We start from the raw sequence: 24,163 nt of genomic DNA, 5'->3' as shown, positions 1-24,163 counted from the left end.
TGTTTACGGTTTCCTTTGCTGTGCAAAAGCTTTAAAGTTTCATTAGGTCCCATTTGTTTATTTTTGTTTTTATTTTCATCACTCTAGGAGGTGGGTCAAAAAAGATCTTGCTGCAATTTATGTCAAGGAGTGTTCTGCTTATGTTTTTTCCTCTAACAGTTTAATAGTGTCTGTCCTTACATTTAGGTCTTTAATCCATTTTGAGTTTGTTTTTGTGTATGGTGTTAGGGAGTGTTCTAATTTCATTCCTTTACATGTAGCTGTCCAGTTTTCCCAGCACAACTTATTGAAAGGACTGTCTTTTCTCCATTATATATTCTTGCCTTCTTTGTCATTGATTAAGTGACCATAGGTGCGTGGGTTTATCTCTGGGTTTTCTATCCTGTTCCACTGATCTATATTTCTGTTTTTGTGCCAGTACCATACTATCTTGATTACTGTAGCTTTGTAGTATAGTCTGAAGTCAGGGAGCCTGATTTCTCCAGCTCTGTTTTTCTTTCTCAAGATTGCCTTGGCTATTCGGGGTCTTTTGTGTTTCCATACCAATTGTACAATTTTTTGTTCTAATTCTGTGAAAAATGCCGTTGGTAATCTGATAGGGACTGTACTGAATCTGTAGATTGCTGTGGGTAGTATAGCCATCTTCACAATATTGATTCTTCCAGTCCAAGAACATGGTATATATCTCTCCATCTGTTTCATCTTTGATTTCTTTCATCAGTATCTTACAGTTTTCTGAGTACAGGTTTTTTACCTCCTTAGGTAGGTTTATTCCTAGGTATTTTATTCTTTTTGTTGCAATGGTAAATGGGATTTCTTCCTTAATTGCATTTGCTATTTATTATTTGACAATCTTAGATTTCTTTCCATGTCACTATTCTATATTATACCTTAGACCTCCTTATTCTTTTTTAGTGACTATCCAGTATTACAATTTATAGATGTGCTATTATTGATTCACCTAGACTTCTAAAAGTGGATATTTAAATTATTCACAATATTTCACTACTATAAACACTGATAAAATGAACATTCATTTTCTTATTCACTACATGACTCAACAAATATCTGTAAAGTAATCAAGAGTCCTTAAAATACACACCAAAACCCACTATTTAAAAATACTTAAAAAAAATAAAAAAAAATAAAAATAAATAAAAAAATAAAAATACTTTTAGTAGTTGTCTCTACTTTGTAAAATGTTGAATGAAAGATTATTTGGGGGGCTTCCCTGGTGGCGCAGTGGTTGGGAGTCTGCCTGCCAATGCAAGGGACATGGGTTTGAGCCCTGGCCCGGGAAGATCCCACATGCCGTGGAGCAACTAAGCCCGTGCGCCACGACTGCTGAGCCTGCATTCTGGAGCCTGCAAGCCACAACTACTGAAGCCTGCATGCCTAGAGCCCGTGCTCCACAACAAGAGAAGCCACCACAGTGAGAAGCCCACGCACCGCAACGAGGAGTAACCCCTGCTCACCGCAACTAGAGAAAGCTAGCGCACAGAAACGACGACCCAACACAGCCAAAAATAAAAACAAACAAATAAATAAATAAATTTATTAAAAAAATAAAAAGAAAGATAATTTGGGGATATATTACACTATTAACAAAACAAAGCAGCGAGGGTTTAGGAGGCAGAATGTCTATTCTGCTCAATTCCTCTCTCTAGGGTCAGACAAGACCACTGATCAGAATGCTGTAAAGTACTAACCTAAGCTATGCCAAGCAGTGCTGATGCCTCCCTGGTTAAAGGCTGGCAGTAATTAAAGAGTCCAGGTATCAAAGAAATTCCCTAATGCTTCAGATTAACAGAGAGAACTTCAAAACTAACTTCACCAAGCATTTACTAACAATAAATAATTAAAGCAAGACCAGTCACTGATAATAAAACTTAATTTTACTAATAAGCTAAAATGAATATTTAATTTCTCTTTTATTGCAAATAAAACTAACTATATTATATAATTAAAATAAAATGTAAAAAGTAGAACTGTAGCTTCTGGAGAAAGAACAAGAGATTTTCATTTCAATAAAAATCCTTTCTAAGCAAAATAGAAAAAAAAAAAGATGGATAAATCTGACTTTAAAAAATGTCTGGGAAAAAATATTAACCAAAGTGAAATGAAATGACAATCTGGGGGAAATAAAATTTTGCCACATATCTATACCAATACAAATACATATACATATGTACACACGCACATTTTTATAACATATTTATATACACATATATAAAATCTTTGCAGCATATAACACATATATTTTAATAAATATATACTTCTCTGTATACTTTACATATTATATAAATGTATATATACAGAGAGTGAGAAAGAATAAGAGAGCTCTTACAAAGCAATGTGAAAAAGATACACAACCCAATAGAATAATGGCAAGAGACATGATTAGGAGATTCCCAGAAGATGAGATTATAAAACATCAGATTTGCAAAGATCAAAAATCTAATAATGGGGGCATCCCTGGTGGCGCAGTGGTTAAGGATCCGCCTGCCAATGCAGGGGACACGGGTTCGATCCCTGGTCTGGGGAGATCCCACATGCAGCGGAGCAACTAAGCCCGTGTGCTACAACTACTGAGCCTGCACTCTAGAGCCTGCGAGCCACAACTACTGAAGCCTGCGCACCTAGAGCCTGTGCTCTGCAACAAGAGAAGCCACTGCAATGAGAAGCCTACGCACCACAATGAAGAGTAGCCCCAGCTCCCCGCAACTAGAAAAAGCCCACACGCCCCAACAAAGACCCAACGCAGCCAAAAAAAAAAAAAAAAAAGTCTGATAATGGCCTTCCAGTTACCTCTCTGAGGTCCTGTTGTTTTTCCCTTCCCTCATTCCACTCCAGCCACGCTACTTCCTTGCTGTTCCTTGAAGATGCAAGGTGATCTTTCACCCACAGCTTTGTACCCATCATCCTGTGATACTGCCCCAGACAGCCACATGACTTACTCCCCTATCTCAAGTCTTTGCCTGCCTGACTGCCCTATTTAAAACTGCAACCCTACCTGCCACTACCGCAGACACAACACCCACCTCCCCTGCTTATTTTTCTCCACAGCACTCATCACCTTGTAAAATACTATTTATTTTACTTATTTTTTCTGTTTACTGCCTATCTCTGCAGGGTCTTTATTTTGTTTACTGCTTATTGCCAATATCACGAATAGTGCTTGGTACATAGTAGGTGCTCAACAAATACTTGTTCCACAGTGTTAGTGAGGGGACAGAGAAAACAGGCACTCTCAAACACTGTTGGAAAGATTATAAACTGATAGTCTTTGAAGCACAAATTGGCAATATCTACCAAAATTTAAAATTATATACTATTTGACCCAGAAAAACCACTTTTAGGAATTTATTCCACAAATATACTAGTATATACACACAAAGTTGTATACACAAAGTTGTCCGCAAGCAAAAGGAGTAGTTTTTAAAATATAGTATATATTATTTACTATTCAGTTGTAAAATATGTGTATTAAATCTGTATGTGCCAAGATTTAGTAATGATTTCCAAGGTATAATGATATAAAGAAAAAAGCAACAGAGAAAAGGGAGAACAGTTTGATCCCATTTGTGATTTAACTTTTACAGACGAGGGAAGGGTGTTATTTGTCTATGCATTGGTATTTCAAGAAGGAAGCACAAGATACTCTTTTAACAGTGATTGTCTCTGGGGATAGAGTCTGGGGAAATGGGGTGGAAGAGACATCTTTATTATGTATCTTTATATATGTCTGATTTATTGCCATGTACTTATACTGCCTTTTCATTAAAGTTTTTTTTAAAAAGTGTATTATAGCCACCAAAGCAGACAGAAACAGACTCTGGAATTTTCATTTAATAGATGAAGAAAGTAAGAGGCAAATAATGGTACCATGTACAAAGTAACAAAATTAAATGAGGAGTTGAGGTTAGAAATAAAGTTTCCCTATTAGTTCCAATGCTTGTGCTTTAGTTCCAAGAACATTAAACTTCATCTCAAGTGTTTCTTAAGGTACTATCAGTAGCACAGGGTAACAATAAAACACTTGAAACAAATTCAAACTCATTTTCAGCCACTTCAATGAAAATTAATCTTTTTTATAAAATAGGACTCTAGAGTAGATGATCCCTAGGGTCTTTTTTCCACTCATAAAAAGTATGTCTTTTGTGTTACAGTACTGTCGTTAGGCAAGTGAATTCCTTCATATTTCCACGTATAGCACAATGTCACCTTTTCTGTCTGGTTTTATTCTCGTTTAATATAATGTTTGACTTCCTTAGTGTGTCCTTCTGGTTTGTAAGTATTATAAAAGGTTAAGGCATTGCATGAACTTTAAATAACACCAGTAAAACATGAATGGAGGTAAAGATCAAAATAAAACCCTACAGAAAAAAATATCACTTACCTTTCTTGAATAGAAGAACTGAACACATAGCGCAAGCAGCAAGCCCACACCTGAGGACTATAGATATGTATAATTCCAGACAGCCAGCTAAAACAAAAAATAGAAATTAAAAACTATAGTCATTTTACAAAATAGTACTTAACATCCTTTAGATTATGTTCTTCTCAAGGTAATGTGGCAGAAATTCTTGGCATTCACCAGGAACAGATTAAAGGGCTCATAAATAAGAAATCTATGAACATTAAACCATGCTGATAATTAAGAGGGAGACTATAGATATACCTATAACCACAGACAGATACAGAGAGAGAGCACTACTTTCTGTCCTCTTCCACCTGAAATGATGGTAAAACTGTGGGAAAGAAAATGGTTAACAATAGAGGTGAAAGCAGAAATCAATTAGAATCAATTAGCCTGCATTAGAAAGAATAGGCTGAATTAGGGGAGAAAGAAGTTAACAGCCTAAAACCATAAAGTTATTGAGAGGATTTAAGTCTATAAATATACAGGTAGGCTGAAAAACAGAAAACTCTTCTTTTAAAATATTTTTTTATTATTTTTTTAAGTATTTATTTATTTATTTATTTTGGCTGCACTGGCTCTTAGTTGCAGCATGCAAACTCTTAGTCGTGGCATGCATGCAGAATCTAGCTTCCCGACCAGGGATCAAACCCCGGCCCCCTGCATTGGGAGCACGGGGTCTTACCCACTGGACTGCCAGGGAAGTCTCAGAAAACTCTTAATAGATATTCACTTAGCAGCAATAACACACAGCCACTACCAGGACCAGAGCAAAAGGACTGTAAGGAGATTTCATGGTCCACAGAACATTTCTGTACTCTCATTTTTTTTTTTTTTTTAAACATCTTTATTGGAGTATAATTGCTTTACAATGGTGTGTTAGTTTCTGCTTTATAACAAAGTGAATCAGTTATACATATACATATGTTCCCATATCTCTTCCCTCTTGCGTCTCCGTCCCTCCCATTACTCTCATTTTTTAAGTCTGCACATACCATTCCCACATATGGGTTCCCTTCCCAATCAATCCTCCCTTCTATTATCTACACACTTAAAGGTCCAGCTCAAGTTTGCCTTCTCTAAGAAAACGTCCCCTATCATCTCTCTTGCAAACAGTAATAGTGCTCACTGTCTAAATTGTTTATTTCATAGTAAATCATATACTTTCTTATTATTTATCTTTCTATGTGGGAATATTTGAATATTTTATCACCTCACCTTTAATTATTAATTCCTTGAGGAGTTTTAAATCCCAACACAGTATAAAACATAATACTATGTATAGGGTAAGCACTCAATAAATACTGAATTAATATAAATTTCTGATTGAATAATCTATCTAAATGTCATTAACCACCAACTCGAAAAGAGATTGCCATAAACACTAAAGAGAATTTCTGCAAAATTGCCTGGCAGTTAATTTTAAACAGTGTTATCCTGACTCCTGAGTTCTTCAAGGTGCCTTAAGGACAGGGGTAGTGAATAAGGTTAAAGAAACAGGGCTGTAAAGCTTCAACTTCAACCAGAAGAATTCAGCTTTGTTTTATATACTGGAATTCTTCCTAAGATTGGAAAAAAATCTTGTTTTAACTGATTCAGCTGTTAAAATAAGAAAGCTTAAGCATCATTGGCATTTATGGTTTTATAAGGTGATCCAAGTATTAATGACATATTCATAGTACAAATGATTCACATGCTTATAATATACATTTGAATACATATATGGCTGATAAGGTTTTCATAAGTAATGCAATACTTACATTCCCACTAATGGTAGAGAATAAACCTTGGGATCAGATTCCAGCAAAAGTAACAATTTGCGTGTCTCATCCATGGTAAGATATCTAAACAGAAGACATTCATGTAAAAACAATTGGAAATATGCACTTTTACCTAAAAGAGATAATCTGAGTGCTGAAGAAGTATATTTCAAGCAGAGGAGAGGATTCAAATGAATAATTTCTCTTACATACACATGCACACAAAGAAAACAGTTCAAAGTGCAGAAAAAGATTCTAGTAATTATGAGGATGACATGGAAGAGATTTAATATCTTAAAATTTCTATATATTAAAATGGTCATTGAAGATTACATACCTTTTGAAAAAGTTTGCTCTAAAAGTATCAACTTTTTTAAATCAAAAGTATTAAAATCAAGGCTAACAATTTCAGAACCAAATAGGTTTCCCTGGGAGAAATGAATTTCCTGTTGCTGGAAGTATTCAAGCATGCAGGTGACTTGACAAGATTGCAACAGATGTGACTTCTCACTGAAGGAGGCTGAATTAGGTGAGGGATATTCAATCTTCCATGTACTATATTCCTCCAACCTCTATCAAAGAATTTTGCAACCATCATGATAGAACCCCAAAGCTCACTTTTCCCTAAAAGGACATTATACTACATTTATACTTTGTTAATATAATATACTTATTACTGACAATAAGTTTTAAGAATATGATAAGTACAACTGTCAAGAGTTTACTGTTATGGCTTTAAAACACAAAAGTAAAAACAATGCCATCAGTGATATAAAGTCTTAATAGTATCACTGAGGATACATTTTATTGCTATAATAACCCTAAAACACAAAGATGATGAATTTATCAAGCCATGTGACAAGATGATTAAGCCTGAGTTGGCACAAGATTTATGTATCAACAATGACCCTTACACCTGCTTTGAGAGCTCTTCTGCCTTGACAACGTGATAAACCAGCTTAGGCTTTCCATGATTTTCCCAGGCAATTTGGACACACCTTCCTGCTTTCCCTGCACTATATATAAACCCCTATTACGTTTATCCACATCATGTTTACATGATAATGTACTTAGTGGACAGTAAGTATGGTTTTTTTTATCTATTTAATGCCAGTGTATAACACAATACTATTCCACAATGGATCCTAATAAATATTAGGGTAAACAAGTGAATGTGGTCAAAGAAAAAGGCAAACGTCATAAATTAAATAATTCTAGGTAGAAAGGAGCAAGAGGAATAAGTGATTAGATAGAATATTGAACATCCAGGGTTACTACTGGCATGCCAAGGGGTCACAAAGGAATAATTCAAAGAAAGGTAAATTCAGGCTTCACTAGATGGACACAGGTACTAAGGAAAATAAATTAATTTTTTGGTTAATTTTAACACAAATTTCTATGTACCCATTGAGAAGTATTTTATTACTCCAAGAGAATTAAATGTTCAATTTAATTCAAACACTTTTTAATCACTATCACCTTTGACCATTCCATGATTTTGGAATAAAGCAACGCTTTTTCTTTTGTGCCACCCCAACCAGAAAGGTGCTCTGATCAGCATGTGGGAACTTTTCTTGCTGTTCCAGGGACCCTCTGAAAAGAAAATCCTTTTTCTTATCCTCTTTTGAAGAGGCATTTTTGGTAGACAAGACTTGAAGTTGAGTTTACCTTGCCAAACATTTTCAGCTCTAGAGACCTAACAGGAACTAGGGTGGAGTCAGTGGGAAAGGAAGCCAGAAGTGAATTGCTTAGACTTTAAAGCAGTTGGTGCTTACATTGTCTGACTTAGCTCAGTAGACAATGGATAAAGAAAGTGGATGAGGATTCAGGGAAGCAGCCCTGCTGCGGATCAGAAAGCAAGCAATTTGGCTTACATTTCCTAAGAATCTAAGAGCGTTAATAGGAAGCTAGAGAGGATGCTGCTTCAGCTATGTGAGGAAACTCCACCCTCAAGTGGTTGACAATTTGGTAAGCAAGAGTATTATACATTATAATTTAATAATCTCCTTTATCTGCAGTGCTCATTATTCACAATTAAAACTGCATATTATAGGGCTTCCCTGGTGGTGCAGTGGTTAAGAATCTGCCCGCCAATGCAAGGGACACGGGTTCAAGCTCTGGCCCGGGAAGGTCCCACATGCCGCGGAGTAACTAAGCCCGTGCACCACAACTACTGAGCCTGAGCTCTAGAGCCCGCAAGCCACAACTACTGAGCCCACGTGCCACAACTACTGAAGCCTGCGTGCCTAGAGCCTGTGCTCCGCAACAAGAGAAGCCACGACAATGTGAAGCCCACGCACCGCAATGAAGAGTAGCCCCAGCTCACCGCAACTAGAGAAAGCCCGCGCACAGCAACGAAGTCCCAACACAGCCAAAAAATAAATTAATTAATAAATAAGTTAATTTTTTTAAAACCCCTGCATATTATAAATAATTCTCCAGCCTCCATTAGGCTCATTATCACAAAACTATATTCAGCAAAAATTAACAATTTTTTCACCTTCCTTGGTTATCTATCTAGCTGCCACAGATCTCAGGCATGTAAACTGACCAAACAATTATTTCATATTATGTGAATAACATGAAAATATACTAATGTGACGAATATTTAAAATTTTGGATGAATAGCTCTTTTACTTACCCATATTTATAGGTACCTTGAACTTGAGAAATATTCAGATTACTGCTCAAGTTTCTTGCCAGAGCTGTTGGAATAATGGGGATGGGCTTCACAGGTGTGCATTTAAAGGTATTTGCTAGAGTTACTGCTGCCCAATCCAAGTCAAAATCCACAGTGTCCAAACTCTCCCTGGAAGTGATATGAGCTCTTAGGGAAAGCAGTTTACCACAATCCAAGGAATCTTTGCTACACACATGATGCTGCAGAGCCTGAGGAATCAATATTATACAATTATTTTAAAGCTTTGAAATTTGTCCTTATCTCTGAAGGTTTTGTTTCATATATCTTACATTAACAAAATTAAACAATTTCTGATTTGCAACATTTCAATTCTTATTTCTTCCATGTGACCAAAAGGTTACATGAATAATTATGTTAAAGCAAAAAAGATTTACTAAACCAAGCTCCATCACATATTTCCAACCTATATGTCTCAGCAGCATTTTAAACTCTTACTGGAGAATGTCGCTTTCAATAAATATTTATTACGTGGCTAAAAATGGGCATAAATTAACTTTGACTCAGTCTCAGAGAATCTAAGGTCCATTCCTCTCTGATTCTTTTCTTATTACCCCAAATTGTCAAGTTAGTTCTTCCTCTGTAGTTGCTCATGCAGACTGTGCCCTTTCTGGTCTCACTGCCACCACTCTGCTATAGGCTAATACACCCCCCTCTAATACACATCTGACTACTGCAATGGCCTAACTATTCTGACTTCGGTCAGCCCTCCCTATCACATTAACCATCCCTGATTTAACAGTATTTCCTCTTTTCAGAAATTTTCAATGAAAAACATGGCCCATTAGATAAAGTTCAAATTCCGTAGCCTGGCAGACAAGGCTCTCTATGATCTAAACAAACTAATACTCAAGTCTGACTGCCCACAAATCCAGCAAAAATCTCCACCCTCAATATTACCCTGAGCACATCTTGCACTTTGCTATCTTGGTCATGTTGCTTCCTCTTCTGGAATGCTACCCGTATTACCTACCTAGGATTTCTGTCCTCAGAAGCCATATCTAATTGCATTTTAGGTCAACATCATTTAGTCAGAAATTAAATGAATACCTATTAAATATGGGTTTATTAAAATATAACACAGTACACATAGTTTGATTCTTGTGTTGAATAAGGAGTAATCACATTATCAACAAATCTCACCTTAAAAGCTGAATTGAAGTCATCTGCATTGTGCACTATTATTTCTCTTGAACAAAGTCCTTGAGTATGAATTTTGCATGGGATCACAAAGTCCCCAGGAAGAGAAGCAGTAGGGGTTCTTTCTAAGCATTCAGGTACCTCTCGACCAGGATCAAAACGATCTATTGTCAATGTCACACTTTCTTCATCTGAAGAACAAAAATAGCAGTTATTATATAGCATGCCAATTATGAAATGTGAAATTAACCAAGCAAGCCTAGATTACAGGAAAGCATTTTGTTCATACTAAGAGTACACTAAACTTTCATTTAAAAAGAATGACTTACATATATATTTATCCACCTGACCAAACTGTAAAGTCTATGATGAGTAGTGTCAACTTTTACTCATCTTCATAACGTTGGTATACAGTAAAGAAAATTAGCCAAAGTACATTACAGTAATTGACTGAAACAGTAAACATAAAATCTATTATACTCATAAAAATAATTTTTCAAAGTATATTACCTTCATCTACTGTGAGAGAACCAAGTAAAAAGCATGGCAAGTTTTCTTTATTCTGCTTAGCATGACGACAAGCAAGTCGGATGGTCTTTTCAGTTACCACAAGCTTTGGATTTCTAAAAAATAACAAAAGTCTTTTACAAATGTGGTGGATCTGATAGCCTAAAAAACCTTCCTGCCATGAAATGTTGCCTAAAATATAATACACATCTTTTAAAATGTATAGAAAGATCACTGTTGGGAAATCCTAGGGTCAAAGGCAGCGGGTAAGGAGGACTGCCTGGAAAGCAGAATTGCAATAAGCAGACACTGAAGTTATAGTTGTTCTCCAGGCATTCATAAAATTCTTAATTTTATGAATTTTAGGATCAAGAACCTATGAGCCCTCCTGTTTTTGTAAACAAAGTTTGATTGAAATAGTCACATCCATTTGTTTACATATGATCTATGGACTTCAGATACTAGCATTATTGAATACAGAATATAAATACAATTCACATGTTTAAAGAAATATAAAAGGGACTCTAAAATATGAGTAAGTAATAAAATACTATCAAAAAAGACCAAATTTATTATTCCATAAACTGTGTGTATATATTATAAATAATCTTTCACATATATAGTATACTCCCACATTTACAAACCTAAATGAACAGATTAGATGGCAACTAAGCACAGCTCAAGAGAAAATTAGAAGAGCTGAAGAATAAAAGAAATTACTCAAAATGCAGCAGAGAAAGATGGCAATAGAAAATATAGGTTAACAGACACATAGAAAAGAATGAACAAGTCTGACAAATATTTAAACTTCCACAAGACACTCTCTGTTTTTGTCAATGATACCATCCTTCTCTGAGAACTTAAATACTTTTTTTTTTTTTTTAATTTATTTTTGGCTATATTGGGTCTTCGTTGCTGCACGTGGGCTTTCTCTAGTTGTGGTGAGCGGGGGCTACTCTTCGTTGAGGAGAGTGGGCTTCTCGTTGTGGTGCCTTCTCTTGTTGCGGAGCACGGGCTCTAGGCACACAGGCTCAGTAGATGTGGCACGAAGGCTCAGTAGTTGTGGCTCGCAGGCTCTAGAGTGCAGGCTCAGTAGTTGTGGCACACGGGCGTAGCTGCTCCGTGGCATGTGGGATCTTCCTGGACCAGGGCTTGAACCTGTGTCCCATGCATTGGCAGGCAGATTCTTAACCACTGCACCATGAGGGAGGCCCTTAAATACTTTTTGACTTGTAAGTTTCCTTTTGTTCCTCTATTCAGTTGATCATCAAATGCTATACATTTCTTCAAAACACCTTGTTTCATTCTTTCCTCTTGGTCTCCACACTGCTACACTGCTCTAAACCCTTATAAGAGCTAGCATTTATTGACTACCTCCTATGTCCAGGCACTGTGCCAACTGCTGCTTTACAGCCTGTCTCATTTAATCCTTACAAGAGTGCTATGAAATAAGTGTCATATCCCCATTTTATAAATAAGGAAACTGATCCTTGGCTACTTTACTGAGGTCACTTAAATAAGAAAGGGTAAAATCAGGATTTGACCCTCCAGGAAGTCTGACTCCAGTTACACCACCTTAAACCACTACAGAATAAATCTACATTCCTTGGATTATAGAAAATCATTTCGCATTAGGCTGACTCTAGGGTCTCCCCACTATGATCCATCCTTCTTAGAACTCTGCTTTTAGCAAGTAACTCTCTTATATATAAAATCTCAGTGGATCTCTATTTTCTATTACTTGAAGACTAAGCTTCTATGTCTTTCACGATCCTGGCCATACCGAAATATTTTATGTTCCTTCTAAAATGGGCTATTCAACTCAAAATCAATCTTCTCAGTGTTCTTCAAAGACACCATGCGGAAGCATGACGAAAAACTCAGTTTTTATTATATTTTGTCTCTTTTGAATTCCTATAATACTTAGAACTTTAGATTTGCAGAATATTTTAACTGTGAAATTAAGATTACTTCTCAAAAGCACAAGGAACAGATTTAAGAAGCAGCAGAAAGAATACCTTGTATGAGGGGAGCTCCTGAATGGAAAAGTTTAAAAAAGAAAAATGGATCACTGTAATCATTGCCTTACATATTCTTTTGACTCCTGTTTAAACTGGTTTGATTTGGAAAGAGAAACGTTTTATACCTGTGGTAATTGAGATGTAAGTAGATATAATCTCCAATTGGCACTGGGTTCCAAAGCGCACATTTTGACGGAGGAAAATAGAAAGGCACCATCCTGCTTGAAGAAAACCTTAAAAAAAATTTTTTTTTAAAAATCAAAGCACAATGAAAAACAGTAGAAATTTTATAAGAAACAGTTTAACTGTAAATGATAGGGTTTTCAGATTACTTTTGTAATTTTAGAAGACTTGAAAAATATTTTTAAAAAGTAAAAAGGAAAGAAAAATCGCTTGTAACTCTACTATCAAGAGAATAAGCACTCAAAATTTAGGTATGACTTTCTGTCCTTTTATCCTATCCATATATATATTTATATACATGTGAGTCTTTTTAAAAAGAACTGGGAATATCAATTCTATAAAATCTTCTTTAAGTAACTGAAAAATGAATATAAACCATGAATTTACATTTAAATTTAAAATAATATCCATCCTTCTGAACTGATTTCTAAAGACTGTTTTTTAAAAAAATTGTATTTATTTATTTATTTATCTTTGGCTGTGTTGGGTCTTCGTTGCTGTGCGCAGGCTTTCTCTAGTTGCAGCGAGCAGGGGCTGCTCTTTGTTGCAGTGCATGGGCTTCTCATTGCGGTGGCTTCCTTGTTGCGGAACACGGGCTCTAGGCACGCGGGCTTCAGTAGTTGTGGCATGTGGGCTCAGTCGCTGTGGCTCGTAGGCTCTAGAGCGCAGGCTCAGTAGTTGTGGTGCACGGGCTTTGTTGCTCCATGGCATGTGGGATCTTCCCGGCCCAGGTTTCGAACCCGTGTCCCCTGCATTGGCAGGCGGATTCTCACCCACTGCACCACCAGGGAAGCCCTGAACTGATTTCTAGATGATTTCTAGATAATACTTAAAAAATTATGAAAAGCAAAAAAACTTCTCAGGGTTTTCAAATTTGGTATCTTGGGCCCTATCACGTAAGTTTTTTATGTTATTGTTCTGTGTATTTTTTGGGTGTTTTTGGCAGTGCCACGTGGCATCAGGCACCAGGGATCGAACCTGTGCCCCCTGCAGTGGAAGCGTGGAGTCTCAACCACTGGATGGACAGGGAAGTCCCACACATAAATTTAATTAATGAAGCATCAAAAGGACATCATTAATAATTCCTCCACAAAGATCACACAAGCAATGTAAAGCAAGGTTTCAATGTTAAATCATATAGGATATCATCACAGAGTTTTTAATCACATGTAACTAAAGCAAGAAAGCTCTGACAGTGAGCTACTTACAGAAGTGCATTTGCATGGTAGTAGATTATGAAATAGTTGAACTGAAAAAATATTTATCATATCATGCACTAAGAATATCTTGTTCTAGATCTTACTTTCATGTTTCATCTGATAAAACTTCTCAACTAAAATATTAGCACCAGGGACTTTCCAAGTGGTCTAGTGGTTAAGAATCCGCCTTCCGATGCAGGGGATGCAGGTTCGATCTCTGGGTCGGGGATCTCACATGCCTCGGGGCAACTAAGCTCCCGTGCCCTCAACTAATGAGCGCTCGGGCCACAACTAGACAGAAGCCCATGCACTGCAGCGGAGGATCTCACGTGCCGCAACTCAGACCCGGCACAGCCAAATAAATAAATAAATAAATATTTTTTTTAAAAAAGTCAATTGCAGTAAAAAAAATTATATATATTAGTCCATTTACTGATCACTTACTATGTACCAGGCATCCTACTGGGCACTTTACATATACAATATTTCTCACTAAAACTGTTCCAGAAACACTTTATTGTCCACTTTATAGATAACAGACTGTAACTTTTATAACTTGATACAGCAACTAAGAGGCAGAGCTGGAATTTGAATCTAACTGTGGCTGATTTCAAAGCTTATACTACTAGAAACTGAATGATGTAGTGCTTTATCCACCACATTCTTAGCTATTTGCTTTCAAATCTTTGTCTGATTTGAGCTCAAAATATCTATAAGGATTTTTAATCTCCCTTTTTTGAAATGAGGACACAGTCTGAAATTAAGAAATTTGTTCAAGGTCACAAAGGTAGTAAGTGACCAACTGTCAAGTTATCTGTGTCTCTATATCTAATATATTTATTATTTACCAATTGGTGAGAGGCATTATGACATAAGGGTTAAAAGCAAAGCCTGGAAATCAACTGCCTAGGTCTGAAACCTGGCTTCAAAATTTGCTGGCTGTGTGACCTTGATCAAGTTATTTAATGTCTCCGTGCCTCAGTTTCCTCAGCTGTTAAACAGAATAACATCAGTATCTCCTGGTAAAGTTATATTGAATATGAGTCAATATACATAAAATGCTTAGAAAAATTCCTGGCTTATTGTAAGTGCTCAATGTTAGCTATTTCTTTTTGCTCTAAGTAGTCCATTGTACCTTTAAAGCCCAACCTACACTACTTCAGGTTTACTTCCTTGCAGTACAGAGTAGAAATCATTCCAGGTTTAAATACTGGCTATACCATTTACCAACTATATAATTTTGGATTGGTTAATCTCTCTATGCTAGCTTCCTCATTTAAAAAAAAAAAGAGGGGGATAATAATAGTACCTACTCCTCATGGGTTTGTTGTGAGGATTAAATAAAAATAATGTATGCAAAGTGCTCAGCACAAAACCTGGCAGAGCAAGATTTCAATAAATGCTGTTATTAGTCTTTTTCTTAATCTAAGGTATACAGGTAGACTTTAGAGGCAAGAGAGACACAAACACCCTGAAATTGGGTGCAAAATGTTGCATGTATGTATAAAAGTATTTTTCCTTATAGGGAATGAGATTCATGGCTATCAGATATTCAAAGGGGTCTGTAACCAAAAATAATTCAAAACTGCTGCCCTAAAGCCCACAGATTACTGAAAACCAGAGTTCAATAAATGAATTAAAAAACTAGAGTTGAATATACCAGGAATAATCAGTTTAAATCACACGAGTATATTATCTTCCCTAGAATGTAAGGAATGGATTGGACCCAATAATAAAATTAAAGAGAAGAACAGAGGTTGACGAATTTTCAAAGAATAAGAGGTAGCAACAGGACAGAACAGAAGGGCCAAAATTAAGCAAAAGGAATATGACAGCCTCTTTGGGTCATGTTTCCCATTGTCTTCATCAAGAACATCTGGCACAAAGAAAAATAATACAGAAAATAAAGGTAACTCATGGATGCAACTCTAGTTTAGAAGAAAAAAATTCACACGTCAGCATTAATTGTTCTTCTCTGGGGGAAAAAAGAACAATAAATGATCCAAAGAGCCAAATAACACAAGCCAATTTGCCTGGTCCTCACAGTAGTGACAGATTGAGAAAATCAGGAGACAGGTGGCAAGCCCCTCCTTCCTACACCACTTGAGTGGGCAAAGGCTTAGGGACATGTAGGAAACTTGATACATCCAATGTGAAATTTTTCCCATCAAGGAATTAGGGTTTAGAAGAAGGAAGGAACTCGACCACTTTCCCATTTGTCTAGGATGTAAATAAATATGTATGTGATCTTTAGCCTCAAAAGTTCAGGTACTATTTTTCATCAATAAAAAGACCCTCTGTGAAACTAAAATAAGGGAAGGAGGAAATGAGACTAATATTTACTGACTGCCTACTATGTCCCAGACCCTTTAGTTTAGTAACTTTATTTAACCCTTCACAATTATCTTCTGTTAGAGATTACTGTCCCCAATTTACAGATGAGGAAACTGAGGCTTAGAGAAGTTAAATAACTTGATCACAGTCACCCACCTAATAAGTGGTAGAGCTGGGATATGGACCCAGATTTTCCTGGTTCTAAAGATTACTTTTTCCCCTCTATTCCAACCCAAGTTATATGAGCAGCTGTGAAAAAAAAATATTTTGTAAAAATATTTCTATACCTGGTATTCATCTGAGTCCCTGTGAGAGGATACGTAGGCTCCATGATAGTTAGTGAATGATTTACTCAATTTCACATGCTCAGGATCCTAAAGAAGTAAAAAGAATGTTATTAATGAGTGACAAAAACAAAAAATAAAAGGAAACATGATTTAACCACATATTAACGAAATAATAGACAAAGTTAGGTTACTTATGTGAAGTGTCTTCATCCATAATTAATAAGATAAAGTGCTTGTGGATTCTGATCATTTTCATACTTTACAGTATTCAGTATAATTAATGTTAATATTTATTCTAGGCAGCAAAACCCACCAATATATCTATTCATTAAGGAAAGTACAGATACTGCCCCAAAATCCTTGTATGAATTTAGTGAGCTGGGTAGGGCAGTAGTATTTTGGGCATGAGGTTTTGACCAAAAGCCTCATAATATTCAGAAAACCACAAAGAAGCAAATAGGAACAATTTGGGCCAGATGTTTATCAGGTCTATAATAAAGTCAACGAATCTTCAGTCTTGTGGAGATGGGAGGCAAATGCTGCATACCCACAACTAACTTGTATCAGTGCCAAGTCAGCGGTGTTTCTTTGGCTCCACATACCCTCTCTGGGTAATCTCATCCACTCTCAATTGTTTCCACACCTATCTGTATATAACAAACTTTCAGCTTCCACCTCTCTTTTGAGTTTCAAGCCCATATTTCTAACTGCCCACTGGATATCTAAATCTAAATATTACCTAAGCAAAATACAAACCTCAAAGTCCTTTCTTTACAGTTCATTATTTGCTATGTCTTTTTACTAAATCTTAGAGTTAATCTTTAGGCCCTGTACCTTCTACTTCAATTCTAGCAAAAATGAATTGTGTAAAGCAAGATAAGGAAGGAGAGAGTTATTCATGCTGGTGCAGAAGTTATTTAGAAGAATTTTTCAGTTAAAGTCAGAAGCTGGAAATATTTACAAGAACAAAATCCTATTGAAAGTGCCCTTGTAAGGTTGATAAAAATTCCCTGTTAGAGGTAGCTGGACTTCACGCAGCTTCCAGGCAATGCATGTTTTAAACTCTAAAGTCCTTCTATGCTACTTGGTTGTCATGGATAACAATATTCAGATTGATAGTTGTAACTCTAGGAAGTAATAAAGTGCCGGTTTTCTTCATTAAACAAAAGAGTCTTAAAACTCCATATCTGTCTGCTCTTCCTTTATGCATTAGGGTAAAAAGATAATGTTGACCTACTTCTCATTTTAGAAAAACACACGAGACAGTTTATTCTGACAGTAACACACAAGCAATTAAAGCTAGTGAAACATAACACCTATACCTAGCAAAACATATTCTCCCTGGATAATAGAAACCATCAAGTCATCCTTACCTCTTCCTTCCTCCCTCTTCCCCGATGTAAATTCTGTCTTTCCATCTCTGCTACCTCAGTTCCTGACTTCACCAGCTCTCACCAGATTTACTGAAATGTCCCCACAGTGCTGCTAGAAGGATTATTTCTATATAAATCTGATCAAGTTATTCTGCTTGAAGAGTTGGTGGCTCTTCTCTATGTACAGAAAAAAGGACCTTCAAAATCTGGCCCCACCCTATTATTCCAAACTTAACCCCTATTTACTCCTCCAACAACACAATCAAAGTGAACTACTTGCAGTTTCCTAGTATCTTTGCACACCGGCTGTCCCCTTTACTTGGAAAGCCCTGGTAAACCCCCATCATCCTTCACAATCCAATCCGAATGTCAACTCCTCTGTGAAACCATTTCCTAGACACCATGGTGGTGTTACTAACGCCTGTGTTCACATACACAGCATTTTCACGCTTTGCTGTTTATACATTACTTCCAGTAGACCACGAACTTCAAACGTTAACTGATTCCTTACTATGTAGTTGTCCGAGCACACAGGGCTTTAGTCAATAAATTTTCACAGTAAAAACTTGAAACGGCACGTTATCGATTGCAAACCTCGTTCACACACCTACGTACAAACGATTCCCAAGGAATTCATGGTCCGCTTAATTTATTTCTCCTACTAGCTTCCCTTCACTTCATTAGTCCAGGCTCCTGGAGGCCTGAACCCACCACTGGGCCCTGAGTGTTGCCCACCCTCCTTCCCCCCGTCCTGCTGCCGCTCCTCAGGGGAACCGAAGCACATAGCCCCACTCACCGCAACCTCCGGCGAGTCCAGGTTTGTTTGTTGGGCCGGAACAGAGGTCGGCCCCAAAGAGCACCTCCGCCGACTCCGCCCCGCCTCTGGGACGTTGAGGTCGCGGGAACCAGGGCGGCAAACAGAAGCTCGCGAAACCGAAGTCCGCGCCACGCCTGCTAACTGGTCAGAAGCCCAACCCGTCAGGGAGCAAGGGCGGTGCCGAAGGCGTCACGCACGGTCGCCGCGACACCTTGGCGCTCCAGCCAATCAGCGCCCCGCACCGGTGCCATACCGACCAATCCCAAGCCTCCGTGCAGAAAGGAGGGCGCCACCCACGCTCCAGGATTAGGTTCCGGAGGATTTAAACACTTCAATTTCGTCAACGGTTAAGTTCCGGGGTGGGGCGGGCTTTGCGCACGCGCAGTGGAAAGCCTAGCCTGGCGGATGAGAGGACGGCAGAGGAAACCGGAAGTGCTCGTTGCCCTGGTTCTCACTCGGCGACTAGAAGCGTACCAAATCCCTTGATGGGACAAAAAGAGAGGGGAAGTTAGATTTCTTCCAGTTTCTTTCCTAAGAATCGGCCTCTCCTCTCAATAACATAAAAAAAATTTAATTCCTTCTTGTTTGAGCAGAAAAGAACGTGACAAATTTATAAGCCATTTATACTTATCTCCACAACGAAAACTGGTATTATGTATGGTATTGGTATTATATATAGTATTGGTATTATATATATATAGCATATGTTATTAGTATTAGTGTGATGATTTATAGTTATTGTTGGTAATTGAGCCTTCTCCTCCATTATCATATTCGATTGTCCTAACAGTCAACGTAGGTATTACTATCCCTATTCAACAAGGGATCACACAGCTAGTTAGTGCAGAGTCCAGATTCGAAATGTCAAATGTCACTTACGTTTCTCTAGACTTTTGTTAGTTTCTTGAGCAACATGGGAGTGTCTTGAAGTCTGCGCTGCATTTGTAGGCTGTCTGGTTCTGAATATGCATCCACCCTTTTGACAGAGTGAAAACACTATCCTGAAAAATGTATCAAACTAGCCAAGAAATATATGCTCCATAGAGTGTCATTCTCTGCTTTCCTGGAAAAATTCCTAGAATCTAGGGCACACATTTTAAGAGAAATGCTGGTGAGTTCCTCAGCTCTGGTGTGAGAACAGGAAGAGCCTCAGCCAGTGATGCACGTCTGACAAAGTTGGCTGACCCAGTGGGGAACTCTGGAGCAAAGATTGCCCATTGGAGGAGTCCCACATTAGGCAGAAATGACTAGAACCCTTGCTCAGTCATTGCCTGGAGCTTCCCATAAAGAGCAAGCACAAAATTAAGGCAGATCCAGAAGACCATAAGAAGAGGCTGTCAGCCAAGTGTACTCTGCGCAGCTAATTGTCATGTCCTTTCTAGAGATACAGGTGGCAGACTTTGATGGCTGCCATGCTTTACATTAAGTGCAAAGGCCCTGGGGTGAGAGTTTCCTGGCATCTTCAAGGAAGAGCAGGAGGCCAGCATGTGCTGAGCAAAGTGGGTTAGAAGAATATCAACAGCTGAAGAGGGAGGAGGTATTGGTAGATCAAATAAGGCATTATAAGGACTTACCTGCACTCTTCAGTTAGACTGGAAGCCAATGGAAGATTTTAAATAGGAGAATAACAAGATCTGATTTTAGGTTTTAAAAGTATTACTATGGTTGCCACATAGAGAATAAACTGTAGGGAGCAAAGGCAGAAGCAAGGAGACCAGTTAGAAGGTTGCTGCAATAACGTAAGGGAGAGATTGATGGCTTGAACCACAATGGAGGTGGTGAGAGGTTGTTAGATTCTGTGTATATTTTGAAGGTAAACTCAATAGAATTTGATTACAGAGTGAATTTAGGATGTAAAGGAAAAAAACTTTGTGTGGGCCCCTCATGATTTATGTTTTCTTCTAAGAACTACTTTAAAATATCTGAAAGAGAAATGTAAGATGATATGAATTAGACAAAAAGGAAGGGGCAAGCATAACACACAACTCTCTACTCCTTAGGTGTAGGCTGGGCATGTTGACATCTTTCCAAGGTGTACAGTTTGTAAAGGAGTGGGGAAAAGAGTAACTTTACAGTGGAGAAACCTGACCATCAGTATTTCAGCCAGGTGATCAAGGCCAATAGTATGTATACTTGATATGCTGTGATGAAAATGGCACTTTACCTCTGTGGTCTTCCTTCCAAATAATCTATAAACCCAGACTTATCCTGAGAAAAACATCAGACAAATTCCAACAGTGGGGAATCCTATTAAGTATCTGAACTGTACTTCTCAAAACTGTAAAGGTTATCAAAACAAGGAGAGTCTGAGAAACTAGCTAAGAGGAGCCTAAAGAGATAACTAAATGTAATGGGGTATCATGGAACAGAAAAATAAGACTGGGTTAAAAACTAAGAAAATGTAAATAAACTATGGATCTTAATAACAGTGACCAATATTGGATAGTTAATTGTAACAATATACCATACTAAATATAAGATGTTAATAATAGGGGAAACTGGGTGGCGGGGGGGTGGGTATGAGGAGACTCTACTATATTCTCAATTTTCCTGTTAGTCTAAAACTGTTCTTAAAAATAAACTCTGTTTAAAAAAAAAGAAAGGAGGGGGCAAGAGGAGAGTTGAAGTATATGCTAATTTTTTGAACAGCAATAAAATAAGATAAATGCCTTCTTTTTTGCTTAATAATAACTCAAAAAGACTTCAATTAACCATTTTGTTACCACTGGACTTCTAAGCATGATATACATTAAATGCTATGGATGGAGTAGATATTTTTTGAATTGAATGAAAAGTAATTACTGACTTCATTTTTGGATTGGAATGACTCAGCCTCATATTTAGGACAACCTGGAGGAGTCCAAAGGGCTTATTCCTTAGGTATTAAAAATTTTGTTTTGAAATATGGTATGATGTAACAAGCATTGGCTTTGGGCATCTGGCCCCAATTCTGCCATTTAAACTCTCTAAGATTGATTTTCCTCGTTTGTATATTGTACATTATCATAAAAGAGTTAATTCATAATAATTGTGAAAGTCAATTAAAAGGCTGCCCATATATTATTAGTCCAGGTATACTGACAACTGACAGTGTTAATAAATGAGCAACACATTGCTGTACATACATAGAGATTAAGGGAATGATTTGTTAAATTAGAGAATAAGCTTAGTGAAATAAAATCTACAAATGTTCTACCAAGGATCTACCACACATTAAGCTTTGTGCTAGATGGCATGGGGAATTGGAAGGACATGACAAGCAAAGAACAAGGAAGGCACAATTTTATGGGGGGGGGTAATAAGAGGTAATTATCCAAAGCAAATATGAATTATTGTTAGATTATAGTCCAGTTTAAATAGACTGAATATATACTGTGCTATTCTTTGATCCTTGCTTATATATATTTATGTCATTTCAGGACACCATGGAATTGCTATAGCTATTGGCCCCTACAGAGAAAAGCTACTGGTATTATTTTTCAAATTTCTAAGCACTTTAATTTGCTTCACAGAGAACCATTTCCAGTATGTCATACTTCTAAAAAAAAGTATGAATTTGTCGCATAAACGATGCTACAAAGAAAAAAAATGTAAAGGGAAAAATTAATCCAAAATTCTACATTCTAACATATCAATTGTTTTCATTTTTCCTTATTCCCTTTCAGTCCCTGACCACGTGACATGCTCTTTATGATTAGAACTGGTAAATGTTCAGTGTTATAAACCCTGATGTGCCTGCTAATAGGCTAGTCATGGGAATTAAAGTGCTATTGTTTTCACCAGGAACAGGGAAGTTGGAATCAGTTACCGGTTCTGCCCTTATTTACTAAATTTCTCCAAACACCCAACTTTCCCTTTCTGTATTTACACTTCTGAGCTAAGCTGGACTGCTGCTTTTCCAAAACAACTACAGCTTTGCTTTTAAGGAACATCATATTTTAAGGGGGACTGTTAATCTGTTAATTTATGCACAATTCCTTTGAGACTCAAACCTCTTGGGAGAGGTAATAATAACAATTTATGTGTCAAGTCATGTTGACTTATTTTACTTATTTTTTGAGCTTGGATTGTTTGGAATAAAGACTAGAATGAGCAAATAACACACATCGGTAAATTCTCTGTAAGTATTGGCCACACTGATTTTTTTTTACCATCATCCTGATTTTGCAGACAAAGACACTGTAGGCATAACCAAACTACCTAGGCTTGCAAAGTTAACAGGCAAAAACACTGTAAGACCTGCCAAAGACAATCTCCCTTCACTGGTCAGGCTGCCATTCTGCAGTATGGACTGAGCTCAGCTGACAGTCACTCCCAGGAGGGTAGGCATATTGTCTGTTGCCAGATTTGGCACATCAGCTTTTAAAAGACCATGTTTCTTTTAACCAATGCTCTCAGAATCTTTGATAAAAGCTCCTTTGATAAAGCATTACAGCAATAACCGTGCAAATCTGAATAACGTGAATCTTCATCTTAGAACCTCCATTAAGCATCAGGCTGTGTAATGGGCCAAGCATCCCTCCAGGAAATAGATCACTATATAACAGATGGCTATGAAGTCCTGAACGCAAAGCATATGGCCTGCCACCCACCCACTTGTGCCACCCACATGCCCTATCTTTGCTCCATCACCCAGACTGATCCTAGAAACCAGTTCCTAGGTATACTCAAGAAAGGTATTCTGGAATTACAAGGAAGTACTTGCCAAAGACCATTGTAGATAGAACTTGAGTGGCAGCAACCAAGTTATATATTCTGAATCTTCCAAGAACCCTGGAGTTCCCTTAAGAGAGCAAATCACGTTGTAACAGTAACACATTATGTTGTACAAAGAGTAATCAGACATAGTCTCTTCCTTCAAGGAGCTCTAAATCTAGTATGGAGATACACAATACACCACAGTGTTAGGCCAGAAGTAAACAAGGAACAGAGTAAGTGTGGTGGTGGTGGTAGTGGGTGTAGAAACACAAAAGAGGGGCACCTAACCCAGTCTTGGGAATTTAGAGAGAGCTTCCTGGAGGAAGTAAAATCTGAGCTGAATCCTGAAAAATGAACAGCACATACCAGCAAACAGGTGTGGTCAAGAGTGGGAAAATGAAAGTATGGGAACAGATATCTAAAGGACAATTATGATAAATAGGACATAAATGGTGACAAGGCCCTACTTCTCAAGACCCTCAAGAGTTCACTAGGAACATAGCTATACTCTGGGAACAGTATGCATACACTGAATATATGCCCCAAAGACCTAACGTACTTGATAAATAAACTCATATGGGTAGGAGTGGGTTTTGAGGATAGCTCTTGTTATACATCTTTCTGAGATCAGTCTTCTCATCTGTAACAGAACTTACTTTGAAGGGATTTTGTGAGTATGGAACTTTTTATCTCATAAAGGGTCAGTAATGTATAGAAAGAATGCAT

The 24,163-nt window shown here is 37.4% G+C and overlaps 1 protein-coding gene across 6 annotated transcripts in view; it reads right to left on the bottom strand.

The window, feature by feature from the left end:
* The window catches only part of STIL (STIL centriolar assembly protein), a 66,232-nt gene that overhangs the window by 36,200 nt on the left and 5,869 nt on the right, over positions 1–24,163 (bottom strand). For 5 of the 6 annotated variants that reach the window (XR_014255532.1, XM_082433299.1, XM_082433296.1 and 2 more), the window contains 8 exons: positions 18,719–19,220; positions 16,550–16,636; positions 12,672–12,779; positions 10,529–10,641; positions 10,022–10,209; positions 8,822–9,069; positions 6,181–6,264; positions 4,400–4,486 (listed from right to left, as the gene is read on the bottom strand). Coding sequence is in view for 5 of the 6 variants with exons in the window: in XM_082433299.1 (XP_082289425.1) it covers positions 4,400–4,486; positions 6,181–6,264; positions 8,822–9,069; positions 10,022–10,209; positions 10,529–10,641; positions 12,672–12,779; positions 16,550–16,593 (872 nt within the window). In the remaining variant the exon portion in view is untranslated. The remainder of the gene's footprint in view (positions 1–4,399; positions 4,487–6,180; positions 6,265–8,821; positions 9,070–10,021; positions 10,210–10,528; positions 10,642–12,671; positions 12,780–16,549; positions 16,637–18,718; positions 19,221–24,163) is intronic. The other variant, XM_082433298.1, reaches the window with a different exon arrangement.

The sequence above is a fragment of the Balaenoptera physalus genome, assembly GCF_965194825.1.
Source record: "Balaenoptera physalus genome assembly, chromosome: 1".
NCBI classification, from domain to species: Eukaryota; Metazoa; Chordata; class Mammalia; order Artiodactyla; family Balaenopteridae; genus Balaenoptera; species Balaenoptera physalus.
This window is presented reverse-complemented; position numbering and strand designations above follow the sequence as displayed.